General features: G+C 52.8%; 1 protein-coding gene across 6 annotated transcripts in view; it reads right to left on the reverse strand.

Moving 5' to 3' along the window:
- Positions 1-13947: 13947 nt before the first annotated feature.
- Positions 13948-19512, reverse strand: part of ash2 (Set1/Ash2 histone methyltransferase complex subunit ash2) — a 29318-nt gene continuing 23753 nt past the window's right edge. For all 6 annotated transcript variants that reach the window (XM_037236182.1, XM_037236183.1, XM_037236179.1 and 3 more), the window contains exon 12: positions 13948-14112. In XM_037236182.1, the coding sequence (XP_037092077.1) occupies positions 14017-14112 (96 nt within the window). In that variant the 3' untranslated portion in view covers positions 13948-14016. The remainder of the gene's footprint in view (positions 14113-19512) is intronic.

A 19512-nucleotide genomic window follows, 5' to 3' on the forward strand; every position in this document is an offset into this window, starting at 1 on the left:
GAGGACAGCAAGGTAGGAAATTGTGGTTGTACACAAGCATGATCACAAAGCTTCCATCCTACTGTACCGCATCAACAACATTTTTAGCTGATTGACCAGCTAAACAGAGCGTTGTTTTGCTCACAGATACCGGTTATGTAAGTATTATGCATTACAAGATGCATTGCGTTGCATTTTTTCTTCAGTTACAAGTAGAGCTACTGCAGCATTGAAAACGACGAAGCGATGTTGGCGAGACTGGCCATGTTCGCGGCGTACTTGACGAGGGAATGTTCCAGTTGGCGATTAACGATAACATTGGATTAAACTTGCAGCTTTGAAAATGTCCAGAAAGTCAATGCATTTTACTGTTAACACTAAAGAATCGTGAGGCAAACATAGACTAACATTATTCAATAATCATGCAAAGCAGTTTATGGCCCCGCGGTTTTCACTCTTGCGCAATCTTACTGGAATGACTTGCATTGATGGTCTTGTGTTCAGAGCAAACGAGTGTTGCTGAAAGCCAGTGCCCAGCGATCTGTGGCGCCATTCCAGCTCAACGAACAACTCTGTTTCCGCCTCTTGCGCCAGACAGGGCTGTGGAGAAATCTTTTTTATGTTTGGTGCGATGCTGCGACAATGCTGCGACACGGTCGCTCCAGTGTGCGACAAAAACACGCCATACATGAGACAAACACGATATGTCCTGCTCTTAGACTGCGCTCTAGTCCTGCTCTTCCAGCTGTCATCTCCTTTGCCCTCCATTCTAGGCGGGCTGCCATTGAGAGGCAATTCAATAACGCACCAACGTATCCTTACTTCCGCGCTCATATCCTGACTGCAGCTAAAGTACGGCGAAAGTCCTTTTGTTGTGTTGGATGGACAATGCGTCGTAGGGAAGAAGCCGTCTGCAAAAAAACTTCGGAACATATAGCGTGGGACAGAAGATGACATGACAGGCTATGCTACGCAAGAATCGTGTATTGAAAATCGAAAGCAAAACATGACATGTGCGAATATCGCCCGAAAAAATGTGTTATGGATAATTACAATCTTGTAAAAGATTGTAGGGAAAGCTGGTTCGCAAAAAGTAAATAAAAGAGCGTATTCGATGAATATCGTCCAGGACAGATTATATAACAATGGATGGTAAGTAGTGTCAATCGACAGGTTGCGAAACAAAGGTGTAGGCTTAAGATCGCAGGAGATGAAGGGCGTCAGCGAAAAGATGTTGCAGTGTGTGGCGAAACATGGTATCATCATATCTGGTAAATATCTAAGAGCCCTGAGGTAATAAACATGCCAGCACCTGCACCAAGCGAAAGAAACCGGCCTGTCACTGTTCAAAAGTGACAGAGGCAGCATCGAGCGCAGTTGCATATTAAGTTGTGGAAGCTCGAAATCTCCGCCCTCTCCCTTCTCCTCCGCTCATTTATTTCTGAACCCAGTGGCCCAAACGTGCGAAATGTCCCTGGGACTGGGCCAGAAAGGTGGACAATATCTGGCAAATCCGGTGTCAGGCTGCATAATTAAATCCATCATCTGGAGTTTTCTAAATATGTGTCAAGAAAACTGGCCTTTGAAGACCTTGGTGCATCTCATAATTTCTGTCAACGCTCCGTCACTGGGAGGATACCTCTGGAGCGGAGGTGCCGAATGCAGCGTTAAGTGGCGGCTGTATTTCCAGCCAGCGCCAACGCCTGGCCGGGCGCCCGTCCACCCCCGCCTGCTTAGGCGCCGTCGTTTCTGCCCGGCGTTGGCTAGGAGTTGTGCCTTCCTGCAAAGTTGCACCCAGGAAACAAATTAGGCCATGCGATCTTTTCTCCGGATTGCTTATTTCTCGTACGAACCTTTGCTCAACTAACCTTATCTCGCATGTTCCTCATCACGCACAATCTCTTCTGATAGCGATCTTTAAGTATCCAGCATAATTTATATGATTGCGACGTTTATCCTCCACGCTTCTTATTCCATGCGATGTGCGATACGGTCTACATCCATGGAATCTTTATCGCACGTGATGTTTTGATACAGTATTTACGTGTCGCGATTTTTTGCTAACGATACTTTGTAATGCGACCTTAAGCCATGGACTACCTATTATTATCCAGCTACCTCGAAGAACGAGGACAGGGGCCTCGCTTCTACGCATGTCTTCGCAATACGCGACTATTCCAATGATCGCTTGATGTCATTTCACTGAAGGCAGGCATATTGAAGATCTCTTCTTCTGAGCATCGGAACTCATGACACGAACAAACCGCTTATTTTTGGATTACGACTCAACTAAAGCCATGTTGAGCCACGAGCCCAAATACAGTTTAACCTCAATGGAAGGACATGTTTTATGGGTCCGTTTCGATGGGCGCAGGCCACTACTGTTACATAAAATACACCAGACTCGAAAAAACAGCACACAAAAGGTGTTCAGAAGGGCATTTCCCCTTCCTTGAAGCATGGCGCCAGCGACGGCATTCTCTGTTATAATGACGACTCTCCTACAAACGACATCGTGTGATGTCTACAGCGTATCTACATGTGCGACATGGCGTGACATGCACGACATGTGCATTTGAATGGCGTGCCGTGCGACGATCTGGAGATTTAACTGACCTGCCATGAACTAGTGACAAATATGACACGGACCGTGACTCATCGCCATTATACGGGCGGCATGCATCGACACATGAAACAAGTTCTAAAACCACCACAGAAAAAGACCCAGCGTTTGCTTGCGCGGGGCCACTGCGACGTCACCAAGCATTTCTCTCGCTTTGGATTCAGCTACCGTTAGCTCATAACATAAACTGTGGATTGGTAGCAAAATGTAATATATGAGAAAAGGACTAAGCTAGGGAACCCAACCCCGGTAGCTCAGGTCAGCCTGCTACCCTGCTGTGAGTTCGCCCAGGATGACCTGAGCTCTGTGTGTCACCATCCGGTCAAGGCAACATGCAGGATCCATTAACAAACCGCACACCCAAATAAGCATGCTTGCACATTGAAAATGATCGGGAACCACACGTACCAAAACATATCTACTATTGGCCAGTATTGGTACGTCACTTTGACATGGTGCGGGAGGTATCAAGCAAATTTTTCACATTTTATACTCTACTATTTTTATGAAGAGCGATAACGATTTCTTCACCGAATCGTTCACATCAAGTTACCTTCATGAATGAGCTACAATGTTGAAAAATGTGCGATTTTGGGCAGAAAAACATCAACAGCAAACGCCATTTAAAGCACCGTTCAGGATCCCGTTTGAAAACCTACTCAAAATTGTTTAAAAAAAACCAGCAAAAACGCCATGTGCTGTCCATATGTAACACTTGAAAACGCAGTAAGGAGTGTCACGTGTCAACCCTCACCTGGACACCGTCAGTCAGTCATCTGAACACCGTCAGTCAGTCATTTGAACACCATCAGTCGAAACACAGCGGCTGAACAAGGAACACAGCCGCCGTGTCGCGCCTCAGCTGCACACGGAACTCCACCGTCACAGTGTTCCGTCTTATCTCGTAACTGTGCTGGGTCTAACCCGAACGGGGTCCCATCACCAGGCCAGCTCCCGCACCCCACCCCAGCACAGCCTGCCCGCGTCGTGTTGCATCTTATCGGGACGCGAGGCATCCTGCCGCGATGTCGCGCACCATCCGAACACAGACAGGGTCCCACCACCAGGCCAGCTCCCGCACCCCACTCCAGCACAGCCTGCCCGAGCCGTGTTGCATCTAATCGGGACGCGAGGCATGCTGGCGCGATGTCGCACACCATCCGAACACAGACAGCAGCCGGCGCTGCTCTACCGTCGCCTCACCTGTCGTCCCCTGTCAGCAGCGACGGCAGCTCGGCGTCGCCGTCGCCGGGTCGGACCTCCATCATGTCGGCGGGCGGCACCTCAGCGTCGCTTCGGGATCGAATGCGCTGGCGCTCGCGTCGACGCCGACTTTATCCCGTCTCGGGCCGCGCACGCGACCGGCGCCGGCGCGCGCAAGCGGAACTCCAGAGATGTGCCGCGGAGACGAGACGGTGGTGGTAGCTGGCACCTTGTTCCCGTGCATAGCAAGCACTGCGCACGTGAACAAACTGGTGATACTGGTGCTGGAAACTGGTGCTTCGCGTCGGCTCACCAGCTATGTCCCAGGATGGTTTCCACAGGGGTGCAGCTTATCCACTAGCCTTCAAGTATTGTGCTTCTTTATTCTGCTCCTTTACCGGAATGTTCACGATCTTGATCCCACGGGGAGCTCTGCTATTTTAGTTTGTGTACATGGCGAAGTTGATGTGGAATTAGAGCAAAATTTAGATGAGACCTGGAAGGCTAGAAAACTCTGGCTCTGGCATTGGCTCCGACACCAACCTGAACCTAGTGAGACGCCCGTGTGGAGACAGTGAGACCTCACATGGTCACCGCACAAAAATGGCATGCTAAGCATGTCTTCGAGCATTTTCCAAACATAGAAAGGAAGAGCTACAAACACCCAGCATGCATTGCTTACATGGTATCTCTTTAATTCTAAAATTCCATGCAAAGCCGTGATTCTGGAATTGCACAACCAATGAGAACCGCAGAATGGAACGTCATTGCGGTTCAAAAAATGTGTGATACATAAATGTTTATTTCCGAATTTGCTACCAACATACACCATTAACGGCTTATCACGGTCACATGCACAGCAAACAACTTAGACCCGAAACATACTCAAGATTAGAAAATGCGGCAAGATAAAATGACAAAATCATTGTGTTCAGTAAGTTACAACTTGTTTACACTGCCACTGCTATCTGTACTCAGAGTGAAATCATGGGAATACAATGTTGGTGCCCACACAGGATAACAGAACCGCTTAACCTGCTAACATGGATAGTCTGTAAATCGTGCTCATGGAATAACACAACTTGTGACCAAGACGGAATGGAATATGAATGCAGTGCCATAACTGTGTGGTGTGCAAGCGTTTAGTTTCCAATGCAATACGTAGTTCTCAGCTCGCTACATCGCTGTAGAGAATTTCCTTTAATTATAGATAAATAACTTTATATGTGTCATAGAAATTATCTGCTTGCTGAAGGAAACTGGATGGTAGATGAGCAAAGATCAAAAGAAAATTTCTTGAAATATACTGTCCTTCGCCAATATCAGTTGGTCAGAAGGGAAATAAAAAAGTCACCAAATTTGTCACTTCATTAGGGAATCAAATATGACCCAGCGAAAAGAGGAGGTTATGTGTCATTGTCATGAAATCTTAGTTGCCTGAGAGCCAAAAGCTTGAAATTTATCAAAATTAACGACTTTTGACCTGATCCAAGGACTAGAACCAGCATTTTCGCAACTGCAAGTAGGAAAAAACACGGCATAAATAATAGCGACGGCTTCGAGGACACCAAGGGCACAGGCTATAACAACTGATTTGTCTGGAGGACGAATTGTACTGTGGAAAAATTGACTACTTCTGAACTGGCCATGGCTCGCCATTTTCTTTAAATGCGTGAGGAAATCAACACTACGGCGCATAGAATAGTTAAGGTCGCATGCCGATTGATGCTATTGGTTGCGAGGGAATCAGGTATGGCGGTTCGAATGCTGAACGATTGAAGCCCATTAGGGCAAAAGGTGTTGACAAGTAAGCTGCACGCAAGCAAGACTTTTGAGGCTCTCCAAAATCAACGACTTTTGATCTGACCTAGGGTCACCATCTTTACAGATGCGAGAGGAATCCGGTATGGTGCATCACGTGGTGAAAGTTTTGTGGTGATCAACTGGATAGGTTCCGAGATCTGATTTGTCTGCTTTGAAATTTTCTCTTTGTGTTTTGAAGGTGTTAAGCCTCAGGCTAGAACACCACATTGAACACCACTCTCCTACGCACTTCATCATGCTGAATCGATTGATAAAGGTTTAAAACTATTAGATGCGCGGCTTCTGAGAACGATTTGCTCTCACACGACGAGCGCTTCCGCCGGGCCTGTCGTTTTTTAGTCCCATTGTCTCCAATGCCTCAGCTGAGTCCAGCGCATTACCTCAGTCCCGCCACAAACCGCCGTCACACATGCAGCACGCGCTCGGGTGGGGGTCAAATTGACCCCCCAAAGGTTTTCCGGAACGGTTTCCAAACGGCGCGGCCTAGCCACGCCAAATTTTGCACAGTTGTAGACAATTAAATAGCAGATCGTTTAGCGTCCGAAATTTAATTATACATTGTAAGGTCGCTAGCCTATGGCAGGTCAAAGTCAGGCCATGATGCCAGCGAAGTCAATTTCTAGGGAGTCGCTCAATCTGATGCAACAACGGAGTGTTAGACGAAGCCATAAATCTCTGAAATGCTTTCTTAGACAACACAACAACTGAATGAGCAAATTGCATTGACCTAAGATCAGGTACGAGAGTCAGACCAGGGTCAAAACCAACCTGTTTTATTAGTCTTGGGCTTGCTGCATGATACAGTTTCTGGTGCTCATTTCTAATTTATTGATAGCAGGAACCGCATAATACATCTTCCATGGAGTTCCTAGAGGTCAGAAACCTAAAATGACCCGGGTCATCAGTTTGTTTTTTCGGAGCATACTGCCTAACGTTATCTTTGTCGCTTATTTAAATCCAGAACTCAGAGCAGCTTGTATGATTTTGGTTACCATGACCTTCAAAAGCTCAAAAAGGTCACTGACCTTGAATAATCATGGAACTTTTGCTTAGAAACGGTTATCTAGGTTCTGGGGTACTTTGGGGACCCACCTGGAATCTGACCTTGTTTGACCTCATCTGACCCTAATGTCATGACCTAGACCCCTGAAAATTTGATCTAAGTGAGTTCACATACAGGTCAACGCACTCCGTAAATTTGGTGCCTCTAGCTCTGTTAGTTTCCGAGATCTCAGGGGGTCAAATTGACGCCCACACCCGGGCAAAGGACATCCAGCCGGCCATCCGGGCGCGTGCAGGACTGGCCTTAGCACTGCTGACAGCTGGGATGTGTGCTCACTCCGGTGCCCCCCCCCCCCACGAGGTCATGAGACCGCGTAGGGGGCACCTAAGCGCGTGTCTGTCTGCGCCATGGTAGACTGCGGTGCAGCAATCCCCCACGTGCGCGCACGCCTCCGGCTGGTTCGTACTGGTACAGCACAAACATAAAGGGTAACACAATCCATGTCTGAACGTTTTCGGCCCCGCACTGACATGGCACCCCGTCTTGCAAAAAAACAACAATGGTTGAATGTGGGTCCACAGATTTGGATGCGCCTTTCACATTGTGGATGCGGCCTATGTACGACTGTCTAATTTGTCGAAGTCCAAGAGGTGGTTTCTTCTCAGTGTATGGCCATGACCTACAATAACCTCTGGCTATCGTCTACATAAACAATCTGCTACTAGGAGTAAGGTCTCATCGTCATTACGTTCACATTGACCGCTCATCGACTGGAGGAAGGACAGGCACGTTTGCACATCCGCCACGTCATTACTGAGGCCACCCCGGATACCCAATCGAGATAACGATTGGAGCCTCGTTCTCAGACTTCTTGTCCATTCTAGCCGGTGATATGATTTCCGGCACTCCGATATCACTGCTACGATCCAGGTTTAGCATTACACACTCTAATACCACAGGGGGAGCTCCGCCGTGCCTGGCGCAGCATCCCGCCGTACTCACGACGTGATGAGTGAGCCTGCCGGCGGCGGTCCCGTACGCAGCTGCCGACGGAATGGCTCAGCTTTCGCCGGTGTTTTGCGCCTATGTCTGATGGTTAGCTGCCGGTGTGAGAAGAGTATAGTGTGCCACGGTCTGCAGGAAAACAGCGCTGATCTCTTTTGAATTGACGCGAGTCATACTGCATATATCAGCACAGTGAACACGGGAATCACAGTTTTGCGTAATTCTGACTTGGTGCTGCGCCAACTTCGTAGACTCAGGACAACGCCACATTGTTTTATGTCACCTGTGCTGGCATATCCCGAGGGTTACAACGAATCACGCGTACTACCTGTTTTTTTTTTTAAAAACAAATGCCGCATATATCTCAGACGAACACCTTTTACAACAGATTCACACATTCTGCGTCGCAGCGAGGGAGGCAGACTGGAACAATGATACCACCCACCTGATTGGCTGCAGTGCAAGGCCATCGCCAGCGGCGCTCGGACGCACCGCTCACAAGTGACACGGCACCCACACGCACCACTCACCAGTGACACGGCACCCACACGCACCGTTCACCAGTGACACGGCGCCCACACGCACCGTTCACCAGTGACACGGCGCCCACACGCACCGCTCACCAGTGACACGGCACCCACACGCACCGCTCACCAGTGATACGGCACCCACACGCACCGCTCACCAGTGACACGGCGCCCAGACGCACCGCTCACCACTGACACGGCACCCACACGCACCGCTCACCACTGACACGGCACCCACACGCACCGCTCACCAGTGACACGGCACCCACACGCACCGCTCACCACTGACACGGCACCTACACACACCGCTCACCAGTGACACGGCACCCACACGCACCGCTCACCACTGACACGGCGCCCACACACACCGCTCACCAGTGACACGGCGCCCACGCGCACCGCTCACCAGTGACACGGCGGCCGGACGCACCGCTCACCAGTGACACGGCGCCCAGACGCATCACTTGCCAGTGACACGGCACCCACACGCACCGTTCGCCAGTGACACGGCACCCACACGCACCGTTCGCCAGTGACACGGCACCCAGACGCACCACTCACCAGTGACACGGCACCCGGACGCACCGCTCACCAGTGACACAGCGCCCAGACGCACCGCTCACCAGTGACAAGGCGCCCGGACGCATCACTTGCCAGTGACACGGCACCCACACGCACCGTTCGCCAGTGACACGGCGCCCACACGCACCGCTCACCAGTGACACGGCACCCGGACGCACCGCTCACCAGTGACACGGCACCCACGCGCAACGCTCACCAGTGACACGGCACCCACACGCACCGCTCACCACTGACACGGCGCCCAGACGCATCACTTGCCAGTGACACGGTACCCACACGCACCGTTCGCCAGTGACACGGCGCCCAGACGCACCGCTCACCAGTGACACGGCGCCCGGACGCACCACTTGCCAGTGACACGGCACCCACACGCACCGTTCGCCAGTGACACGGCGCCCACACGAACCGCTCACCAGTGACACGGCACCCGGACGCACCGCTCACCAGTGACACGGCACCCACGCGCACCGCTCACCAGTGACACGGCACCCACACGCACCGCTCACCACTGACACGGCGCCCGGACGCATCACTTGCCAGTGACACGGCGTCCGGACGCACCACTTGCCAGTGACACGGCACCCACACGCACCGTTCACCAGTGACACGGCGCCCAGACGCACCGCTCACCACTGACACGGCGCCCGGACGCACCACTTGCTAGTGACACGGCACCCACACGCACCGCTCGCCAGTGACACGGCACCCAGACGCATCACTTGCCAGTGACACGGCACCCACACGCACCACTTGCCAGTGACACGGCACCCACACGCACCGCTCACCAGTGACACGGCACCCAGACGCATCACTTGCCAGTGACACGGCGCCTGGACGCACCTCTTGCCTGTGACACGGCACCCACACGCACCGCTCACCAGTGACATGGCACCCAGACGCATCACTTGCCAGTGACACGGCGCCCGGACGCACCACTTGCCAGTGACACGGCACCCAGACGCACCGCTCACCAGTGACACGGCGCCCAGACGCACCGCTCACCAGTGACACGGCGCCCGGACGCACCACTTGCCAGTGACACGGCACCCACACGCACCGCTCGCCAGTGACACGGCGCCCAGACGCACCGCTCGCCAGTGACACGGCGCCCGGACGCACCACTTGCCAGTGACACGACGCCCAGACGCACCGCTCACCAGTGACACGGCGCCCGGACGCACCACTTGCCAGTGACACGGCACCCACACACACCGCTCACTAGTGACACGGCGCCAAGACGCACCGCTCACCAGTGACACGGCGCCCGGACGCACCACTTGCCAGTGACACGGCACCCACACGCACCGTTCGCCAGTGACACGGCACCCAGACGCACCGCTCGCTAGTGACACGGCACCCACACGCACCGTTCACCAGTGACACGGCGCCCGGACGGACCACTCGCCAGTGACAACGCCTGGCCGAGAAAAGACGGACGGCGCACTGCCAGGGGAGGGGGAGGCGTGCATGGGAGGCAATTCATGAAACACAGACGGCTAAGCAGAAAAGCTAGATGACCCGTACCGTGTGAGATAACTGTTAGACTATCCCTCTGTCTGGTGTGTTCGTTTTTACAAAGCGTTTCGGCCAGTTAACTCTTTGGCCGTCGTTACATGTTGTCGAGTCCTGAGAAGTACCCAGTGGTGTTTGACTTTCAGCCACCTACGCGTCACAGACCAAATGCCTTCCTGGGAGTTGCTGGGATTTGAGCCAAGATCTTTTGATCGCATGTCCAGTGGTCTTGTAACCAGAAGACCACCCTTCCCCAGCTGGGCTAGCTGGGGAGGAACACGTCAAGCTGGTCCATCGTGGTACGATTTTGAGCCCAGCTTGACTCCACAGTGCGCATAGTACTGTGGCGGGTACGATCCTGAGCCTCGTGAACGGGCCGCTCCAGGGTCGCCCGCTCAAACCGACCGACCTGGCCGTCGTGCTCCGTCTTCCGGGTCGGGCAAATCGAATCAAACTACCGAATAGACTGCTGCTTGTCCACACACGAACATAACGCAAGCGTTTTGCGTTGTTGTGTTCAGAGGCCACGTTTGTAAGGGTTTTGATCTGAAACAACCACCTTGAAGATCATTCGGTGCCGTTCACGGCCATGCCCTTTTTAAGACCTAAGCCCCTCTAGTTTCTGAGCTGCACGCCCGCGGAACTGTGCAGACCATTTCGGGGAAACCATTTCAAGATTACCCAGGCATCCATTAAGCCGTAATAAACTCATTCAAATCCTTCCATTCCGTTGGCCATTCGGCGATCAAGACCAATAAGAATATAATTGTCGAGCCGTTTGTGACTCGCGTTTGTGAGCACTATTTCGATATCAAACGGCCACCAATCGGCTCTCAATCCATGTCGAGCAAGGCACGACGACGTCATCAAACAATGACGTATTGAAGAGGGTATTTAGTAAACATAGCACTTGTGTTGTCTAGAACAGTCTCCACTTAATATCATGCTAATACTTATAAGTGAGCCTATTTCACCATGTCTGATGCTTGGTTCGACATCTTCAGATGTGAAACATTTCCCTTAAGATACTTGGTGACAGTGACTGTGAGATCGACCAGTGGCAATCATCAAGGCAGCGAGTGAAACTGTAGCGACCCATGTAAACTCAATGTGAGAACGGAGTAGCGCGCGGATTGATAAATAAATGCGCGGCAAATGCAGGCGACGGATCGGCTATGCGGCGATGTTAAGTTTGCCGTGATCCTGGTGGCAGGCCCTGCTACAGCGCGGTGCACTCGGCACCGTTTTCCGAAATGCCGATGTCCGGCCCGCTCGACGGCTACTCTCGCCGCTGCACGCCGCACAAACCCGCCTGGCCACGCGAACTGCAAACGATGTCGACGCTTTGTCAACGGTCGACGCTTTGGAGTTGGGTTCCCCTTTCCACCGACTCTGGCGGCCGAAACGTGGCATAAAACGTGACGCTGTTGAAAATAGTTAAAGCCGTCTTGACTGCTCGTGTTCTCGTGGCACGTGGGGTGTGCAATGGTACACGTGACACCGCGCGGTTCCCTGTCCCAATGTTTATCACGACTGTGTGTTATATTCGTTGCGTGTGTAATCCAGCAAGCCAGAGGAATGCGGGATTGGTCGAAGGACAGAGGAGTGCCAGGACCTCGCGGAAGGAGGGGATTGGCGGGGTCTTGGCCCGGTGTGAGGAAGGCACGTTGGGCGGAGGACGGACTGTGTCGAGCGGCTGCTTCGACCATAACGATGACACTCTAAGGCGGGGATTTATCTTCAGCAGACGATTGCATGAATCTGCGACCTATGCCTGAGTTTATCTTTATCTTGACTTCAGCTATGCTCTGGCGTCGAATGGCAAAAACGTCACCTAGAAACATTACCGCATCATGAAACGATCGGGGCCCACACTTACCGGCTGTGCACCATATAGGCGGTATGTGCACATCTACGCCATAGCCCCATAGGCGGTATATGTACATCTACGTGACGTCACAGGTGACGTCGAGTTAAGCTCGGTTCCAGCCAACATGCCGTACCGGCGCCAGGTGCGCGTGTGCGACGACGATGCCGGCGGCGGCCGGAGCGAGCCTGGGGATCTCACACCGGTTCAGCGTCGGCGACAGGGCGGAGATGCAAGACTCTCGCGGGCAGCGCGACGCGTAGAGATCGCTACGCGCCGAAACGCGAGTTGGGCCACCGCAAGCAGCGGGGGTGGACGGCGTAGCTCCGGACGTGCGAGACCCGCGACACGACACGCGGCAAGAGGATGGAACGAGCGGCACCAGTGCAGGAGCACGAGTGGGACGACCAGCTCATGATGGTAATCGGTCGGCACAATGGGGAGGACGGTGGCAGCGGAGAGAACATGCTTCATAAGTGAAGATGAAGCCTCAGCACCAGACACTAGCGAAGAGATCTGGGTAGCCGGTGAACGTAAGGAGATATAGACAGCAGGAGAACTCGGAAGAAGACGGACTGACGGTGCTGACACAGGAGACAGGGAGGAGAGGGCGTAGGTGCGCCTACTCCACAGCACTCAGGAGGCGGTTAGTGGGAAGGCGGCGGCCGCACACAAGACAGGAGAGAAGAGGGTGCGGGTGCGCCATCGGACCGTTTGCCACAGACGGTGCACTGGGTACGTGCCAGAAACGGCGGCCGGCAGCGCTGTGGCAACGTGGTCGTTAACGACCAAGGAACATTGCGAATGCTATATTTGTTGGGCGCCGGCGGGGCATGCGGTAAAGATAATGAGGTCGCCGGGGCTAACCTTTTGGCGTTAAGAAAAAAGGTGCGCTGGGAACTGATCACTGATCGGCGGAAAAGAAAGCGAGATAGTAGAGACCAGGTCAGTTTGGTGCATGTTTGATACTATTCGTACTTAGGTACCCTTGACCACCCGTGGCCTCCTCCTGTACAAAACATTGGATATTCCAGCGCAAACTATCGATCCGCCAGTTTGGGGAAGTTTGGAAGAAACAATGCCTCATCCCGGCAAGCAAAGGCCGGAAGAGTATAATACGCAAGTATGTCGGCAAGAAGATAGACACTTGACCACATGACCACGGGTTCAGCGCTCTGGTATTTGAAAGTAGGCCATGATTGGTCACAAACGGCTTCGTTTTTTATTTCGCTCACGCAGCCCCAAACCCGACGAATGATAGGCTATTTATCGCATCAACATCCTTGAAACTAATGAAAATTCAATTGTGGGTTGTTTTGCCGGTGAACAAATGGCGCATTTCAACTAAATCTGCTCCAGCCGCTCCTTGAGCTTCCCGACAAGTTCACCGAGCTCTTTTTCTTACGTTTCATTGACATGGCGGGTGTCTACGTATCACCAAACGCCTAGCTCATGTTATCGGCGTGGGTACACCACAACACCCACGACAGCGTCGGCAAAAATGCACAAACATTTCATGTATATTCCAACCGTCTGCGCCAACCTGCAAAACATAGTTCAGCAACATACACACTGATGCTCACAGGAAACACCAGACAATTGCTCTCCATCCACGAAACACGAACGCAAGTCGGGCAGTGAGTCTGACAATAACCACCGGCTCCGCCCTCGCCGACTTTGACAGAAGATGGCGCATCTCGGGCGACGCGCACTTCGCCGGGGGGCGACGTGCCCCGTGTCAGAACATGTCACCCGGCCACCTGGCGGTGGCAGAGCCCGCCGACGCCAGCGCTCTGCGGCGGGCCGCGCTGCCAGCTAGGATCGCAGGCGTCACCGCCGCCACAGCCCGGCCGCCCGTCCGCGGGCGGGGCGCAGTTCAGCCGGGGTCAGGTCACAGGTCGATGCGCAGCTTGCCCTCGTGCTCAGTGAGCCAGGCGATGTCGGCCATGGCCTGCTGCACGGCGTGCTCCTCAGCCCGCTCCGACATCTGGCGGCAGACAGGCGCGGCCGCCGGTCAGAAGCCAGACGCGTGGACGGACGCCGAGCCGACGCACGGCACATCCAGTGCGCGGTGTCGTCAAGACGTCCAGCCAGGGATGCACGAGGCTTAACTCAGCACGGAAACATGGAGACATGTGTCTGGATGCAAACATGTGTCCATTCACATATGGGCATATAAATACAAACGGTGTAAATTGTATATATATATGCATATGTATACATATTTCTTTTTGACGCACGGTTTTCTTTCGTCATCGCTAGTTATATATGACAGTACGTTCTGCGTTAAAGATTCTATTCTGCAGATGTTTTCTATTCCTCGTTACGCTCAGCGGGCTGATGGATTACGTTCGAATACATCGTCGTCAAACGTCGTAGTCATGATGTGAAGGACTGGTAAGGTAAAATAATGCATTTTTAAGAAGTCATTACCATTTCCAAAGCGTTTGAGTGGACGTCCACATATGGTGTCGAGATGAAAACGGATGTGTGCAAGTTCATAATTTTCAAACAAATATCAAGCAAATACAATTTGCGTTGTGCAACTTATTAGTACGGACCTTTTCAACGGGAGTGTCAACTCATCATTGAAAGTACCCATTTACGTCACTAACGCCTATCAAAGAGGATCAAGGCATTTCCGTCCTACTCTGAATGCTGACGATCGGCAATTCATCTCTAATATAAACAAATTCGATGATGGGCAGCCTCCTTTGTCGCAGCCTCCTAAGGGTAGCCTCCTAAGTCTCCTTTGACGCCCAGTCCTTTCACAAACGTCCCAGCAAAAACAGCTATTGAGATCACCTTCGATCATTTACATGGAAACACCGAAAATCTGCACCACGAATACCACTGAGAAGTACTTACGCAAACGCTGCGCTTATACAGCATGGCCGCGCGGCAGTCAGCTTTTTACTAATGCATTTGACTGCTTAAGTCATTAGTAAAGGTGATACGGCCTATCTCGGGTCGCAATCTACAGCTATTGTATTTGACAGTAAATAAGATTCGCTAATGTGTGAGGCTTGGATTATTGAGCTCATTGTTTTCCCTCCAGACAGCATGATGTAAAGCAACAACGCAATTTACCAGGGTATCTGTCTTCTTTACGTACCGTGACGTTTGGGGAAAAATTGCAACAAAACGCCTCAGATGACACTCGGCCATATACACAGAGCTATGCAGTGTGTCTCTGAAACGGACACTGCCGGATCTGAACCGGTGCCACACTATAAACGGACAAGCTCTACACGACATTCAGTCAGGGTTCCCTGCCCATCGCTCCGCGCGTACAAACAGAATGAGCTATTCATCCGCTGCGGACGCGTGAAGCCGGAGAGGCTTACGTAACATCCCCCACAGGTTTGCCGAACGGCCTATCCCATCAGGCGGTTCGCTGACAATAGCGACCACCTTCTTAACGGCGGAAACCTGGCAGTGGGAGTATCAAGTGACAAATGGCTCTTTGCCTCGACGGCACACGTTTGGCGAGACACTTTTTGAAACCAGGAACAATTTTGGGCGACATATTAATTAAACACCAAGGGCCCCTGACAACACGTGAATAGTTATAGGCTGAACCAAGGGCCTCTGACGTCGCAGGGTCTGGACCACTGAACGCAGCCCTCTGGCATCGGCCCATCCGGGACACAAGATTTTTACGCCCGGAGCGATCCGATCAGATTAGAGTGGGAACTACCAGCCCACGCCAAACACCAACGGCTGGGTAACAAGCAGAACACAAAGGGTCCATTGTGGATCCGCTCAGTGGAAGTAACAAAGGCGACAGAGGTCGCTAACTATTCACGTGTTGACCTACGCAGCCTCAACAGGCCTTCATTATATTTCAGAAAATAAGTTAATCCTATCACGCAGGGACATCCCACGACAGTCAAAGGAACTCTACCAGCGAATTAAAGTTTGAGCCAAACATTAGAGTGCAAAGATGACGCTAAATGACCGAGCCACCGATTTCAAAACAAGGTATGGAAAATGTAACGCATTAGTACAGGTTCCTAACATCTATTATACGTCACTCAGAAAACAATAACTGCAAATGCTTGATTTCAAACAAAGCCCTCCGTGTAAGTTTAACAGTCTACCAATTTATGCAAACAGGCCGTTTCGATACAGGCATGTAACCGAAATAACACAACTATCTCTTCATCCTCCTGTTTATTCTAGGAGGGAAATGCTATTAATGCTCTCATCTTTATGCATAATGTTCCTCGCAAATGCACTTATCAACTTGCGTAGCTTCGACTGCAGCATTCAGCAGCCGCCGCTGCTCTGCGTCTCGTCCGCAGCCGCTTAATTACAGTGTTTCGAGAGTGCACATCCCACGGTGCGCTGTGTGCCGGCCGCAGGGCATCCCCTCCCGCCTGAGCCGGCCACGACCGCCCTGATTGCCGCCGGCGCCTGAGGAATGGAGCGAGCCGGGCGGGCGCAGGTGCGTCCCCACCCGCTTAAGTCGGCCACGACGGCTCTGATTGCCGCCGGTGTCCGGGGACCTCGGCTCTGTTTGGGGTCTAGGCTTGGCTCTATGAAGAACGGAGCCCGGTAAGAAGACCGAGGCGCTGGCCCCATAGCGACGCGGCCACGCTGAGGACGACAGACGACCAACGTTACTCTCCGCGCAGCGACATCCCACGCCTGGATACGCTCCGTTCGACGGGCACCGCTCGCGAGGACATCGAGTGGCCGGTGAGTGTGGTTATCAATATCAGGTTGCCACAAATACAGAGTGGCTGTACATTTTCTACCCGTAACATTTGTCTCCCAGGCGAATGCATAAGTTACAAATTTCAGTCCAAAAACAATGGACTGAAATCACCTGTATCAAAGGAGGCCAACATGAATATACAGTGCGCAATGGACGTTGTCCTGGGTGGTAATGCATGGTCAGAGGAGAGTAATGCATGTCAGGTGACTTTGCACTTTAGATGAGAAACGTCGGAGATCAAGACGAGATACGACGAAGTATGTACAATAAACCTCGAATTATGTGAAAAGGGGAGGCCACCGGGACCTTCGGTGGAAAACGCAAGTTCTGCCCGCGGAGGACAGATGAATACTGCCGGCACTGAGGGGAGGCAGTCTCGTGCGCAACGTGCCGGCGAGTGTGAACATCTGCGTCACGCTGGCGGTCCAGTAATACATTGGATTAACAACGGCTAATGGGTACATACGTTCGAAGAAGAAAGCCACCGTCGTGGTATAACCTACATAATGACGATTCTCAGTACGGCATAATGCCATTATTTATGAGTGTGAGGAGCAGGAGGGCTATTATGCCCCGTGCGGATGCCTACAGGCATCGTTCGCCCGCCTGGTCGATGCAGGACGGAACACTGTCCCGTCAGGACAGGACTAGATTGAGACAGTCTCTCCGTAGCAGCCGCGCGAACAACAGGGACGGCGTATCGTAGCTGGGGAAGGCCGACGCGCAAGGTCCAGTAACAGAGCGCCGGACGTCAGAAACTCCTCCCCTTTCAAGATTGCTGGTCTTATCGAGCAGCAGCCACGCGGCACATCATCATCCCTTATCTTATTACGGCGCTAAATAACCGGGGCCGACGTCAGCTGTCCTTGCCCCAGCCAGACCCGAGCCGCTCCACCGCAGTCAGTCGCGACCTCGGTCCCGCTGATATCGGGAGCTCTGTTCCAGAGTCGTGGCACGGATGGTATTTTGACAGCATTGCAATGTGACAATGCTGCAAGTCACACACCCCGTTGCGGCTCCACAGCACACACACTGTCGATAAGCTTGTAGGCGTGTTAATTAAGCAATTAAGCTTGCCGCCCTTCATATGTCACTGAATGCACTCCCCTATTTCCCCAGCAAGTCCACCCGGCGACACCCTTCTGGCAGTAAGCTTACATTTGCAGTTTTATTGACATTGGTGCGAGCTTTTCAGGGCGGGGAAATTTCCTCTCACCACTCACCCCAACGATGCATGCGAAAAACGTGCTTACCATGGGACGTTTTCCAGAGGTGAGTTCCCAATTCAGTTGGGGGCCGGACCTCCAGTTGAGGATACAATCCCAAGTCTGGGGTAAAATAGGGTGCAGTTTGGGAGAAACGCGCTTTCACGTGCTTTGGGGGTTGACGCCACTATTTCCCCTGCAAAGCCCCCTTCCCCGCCCAGGCAATTCGGCGGACCCACGCACAGCGCGGCTCACAGCCGCCAAAACCCTGAACATTCCAACAACCTCAAATCTGTCAGTCAAAAATTGTCAGACCTTGGCAGCCCCCAGGGGCAGCCTATTACCAAGCTTTAATTAATGTAAGGTTTATTTCTGTCAACTTGCGTGCAGTGGGCCGCGACCGCGCATCGCCAGACTGTCAACAGAGCCCGACACGCGTGGGCGGGCTCGCTGACGCATCGCCAGCACGTCCGGCTCCACGCAGCGCCAGCACGTCAGGCTCCACGCAGCGCCAGTGCGTCCGGCTCGGCGCCGCCGCCCGGCGGCTCCCCGGGGTCGGGCGGCGGCCCAGCCTCTCGCGCCGGCCCGTTCAGCTGCAGCCGGCGCCGGCGTGTTCGGGCCTCTGATTCGGCCCGACAGCAGCCGGGACGCGCCGTCTCAGGGCCGCATGACAACGGCGTCCCAGCCGCCTGGTGACAGCGTCCCAGGCGGCCAGGAACAGGACGCCCGCACGGCTCCACTGCGATTCGTTACCTTTGCAGGTTTTTTCGTCGCCTCATACGGACTTTCATCCAGTGCTGGAGCAGTACTTACATCAGCATCGGTTTAAAGCTGGCCCGACCGAGCGAAGCTGAGGATAACCAGATCTTCAGCTTCGCAAGCCGAACGCCTCCCGGATCTGGTCGCATTATGTACTTATTGCTTATGGGAACTTGCCTCTTTTGTTGTTTTGAGTTTTTTGTTTTTTTATTTTTGTTTGAGCAATTGTTTGAGCGGGTAGTTTTGAGTTTAGAGCACTTGGCAAGCAGGCGAATACCCCGAACGCACCATCCAAGTTGCATCCTTCCAGTTCATGGGATAATGTCTCCGGCCGTTTTTATCGAACACGAATGCGTGGTTCCATCGGACGCCCCAGACAACGCTGACCTCCTTGGACTCAGACGACCTTTCTAAGATAGCCGAATCGATAACACGTTCGTCGGGACTGGTGCTCAATGCCGCTGAACCCATTCGCCCCTGGCGGACTGGCCGCGGCATCCGCTGCTGATTCTAGGGGCGTCAGCTGCTGCAGGCGTCAGCTGCTGCGGACTAGAGGTGTCATATCGAAGTCCACAAGCCCACCAGGTCCGGGTAAAACAAAGCTCAAAGGCTGTATGTCCAGTCCGCAGCAGCCACAGTCTGCACATGTACGATTCGCGACATATTTCGCGGCCGTCAGGTGCCGTGAACTAGGGAGGTA

Source organism: Pollicipes pollicipes, unplaced genomic scaffold (assembly GCF_011947565.3).
Source record: "Pollicipes pollicipes isolate AB1234 unplaced genomic scaffold, Ppol_2.1 Scaffold_7261;HRSCAF=8764_pilon_pilon_pilon, whole genome shotgun sequence".
NCBI classification, from domain to species: Eukaryota; Metazoa; Arthropoda; class Thecostraca; order Pollicipedomorpha; family Pollicipedidae; genus Pollicipes; species Pollicipes pollicipes.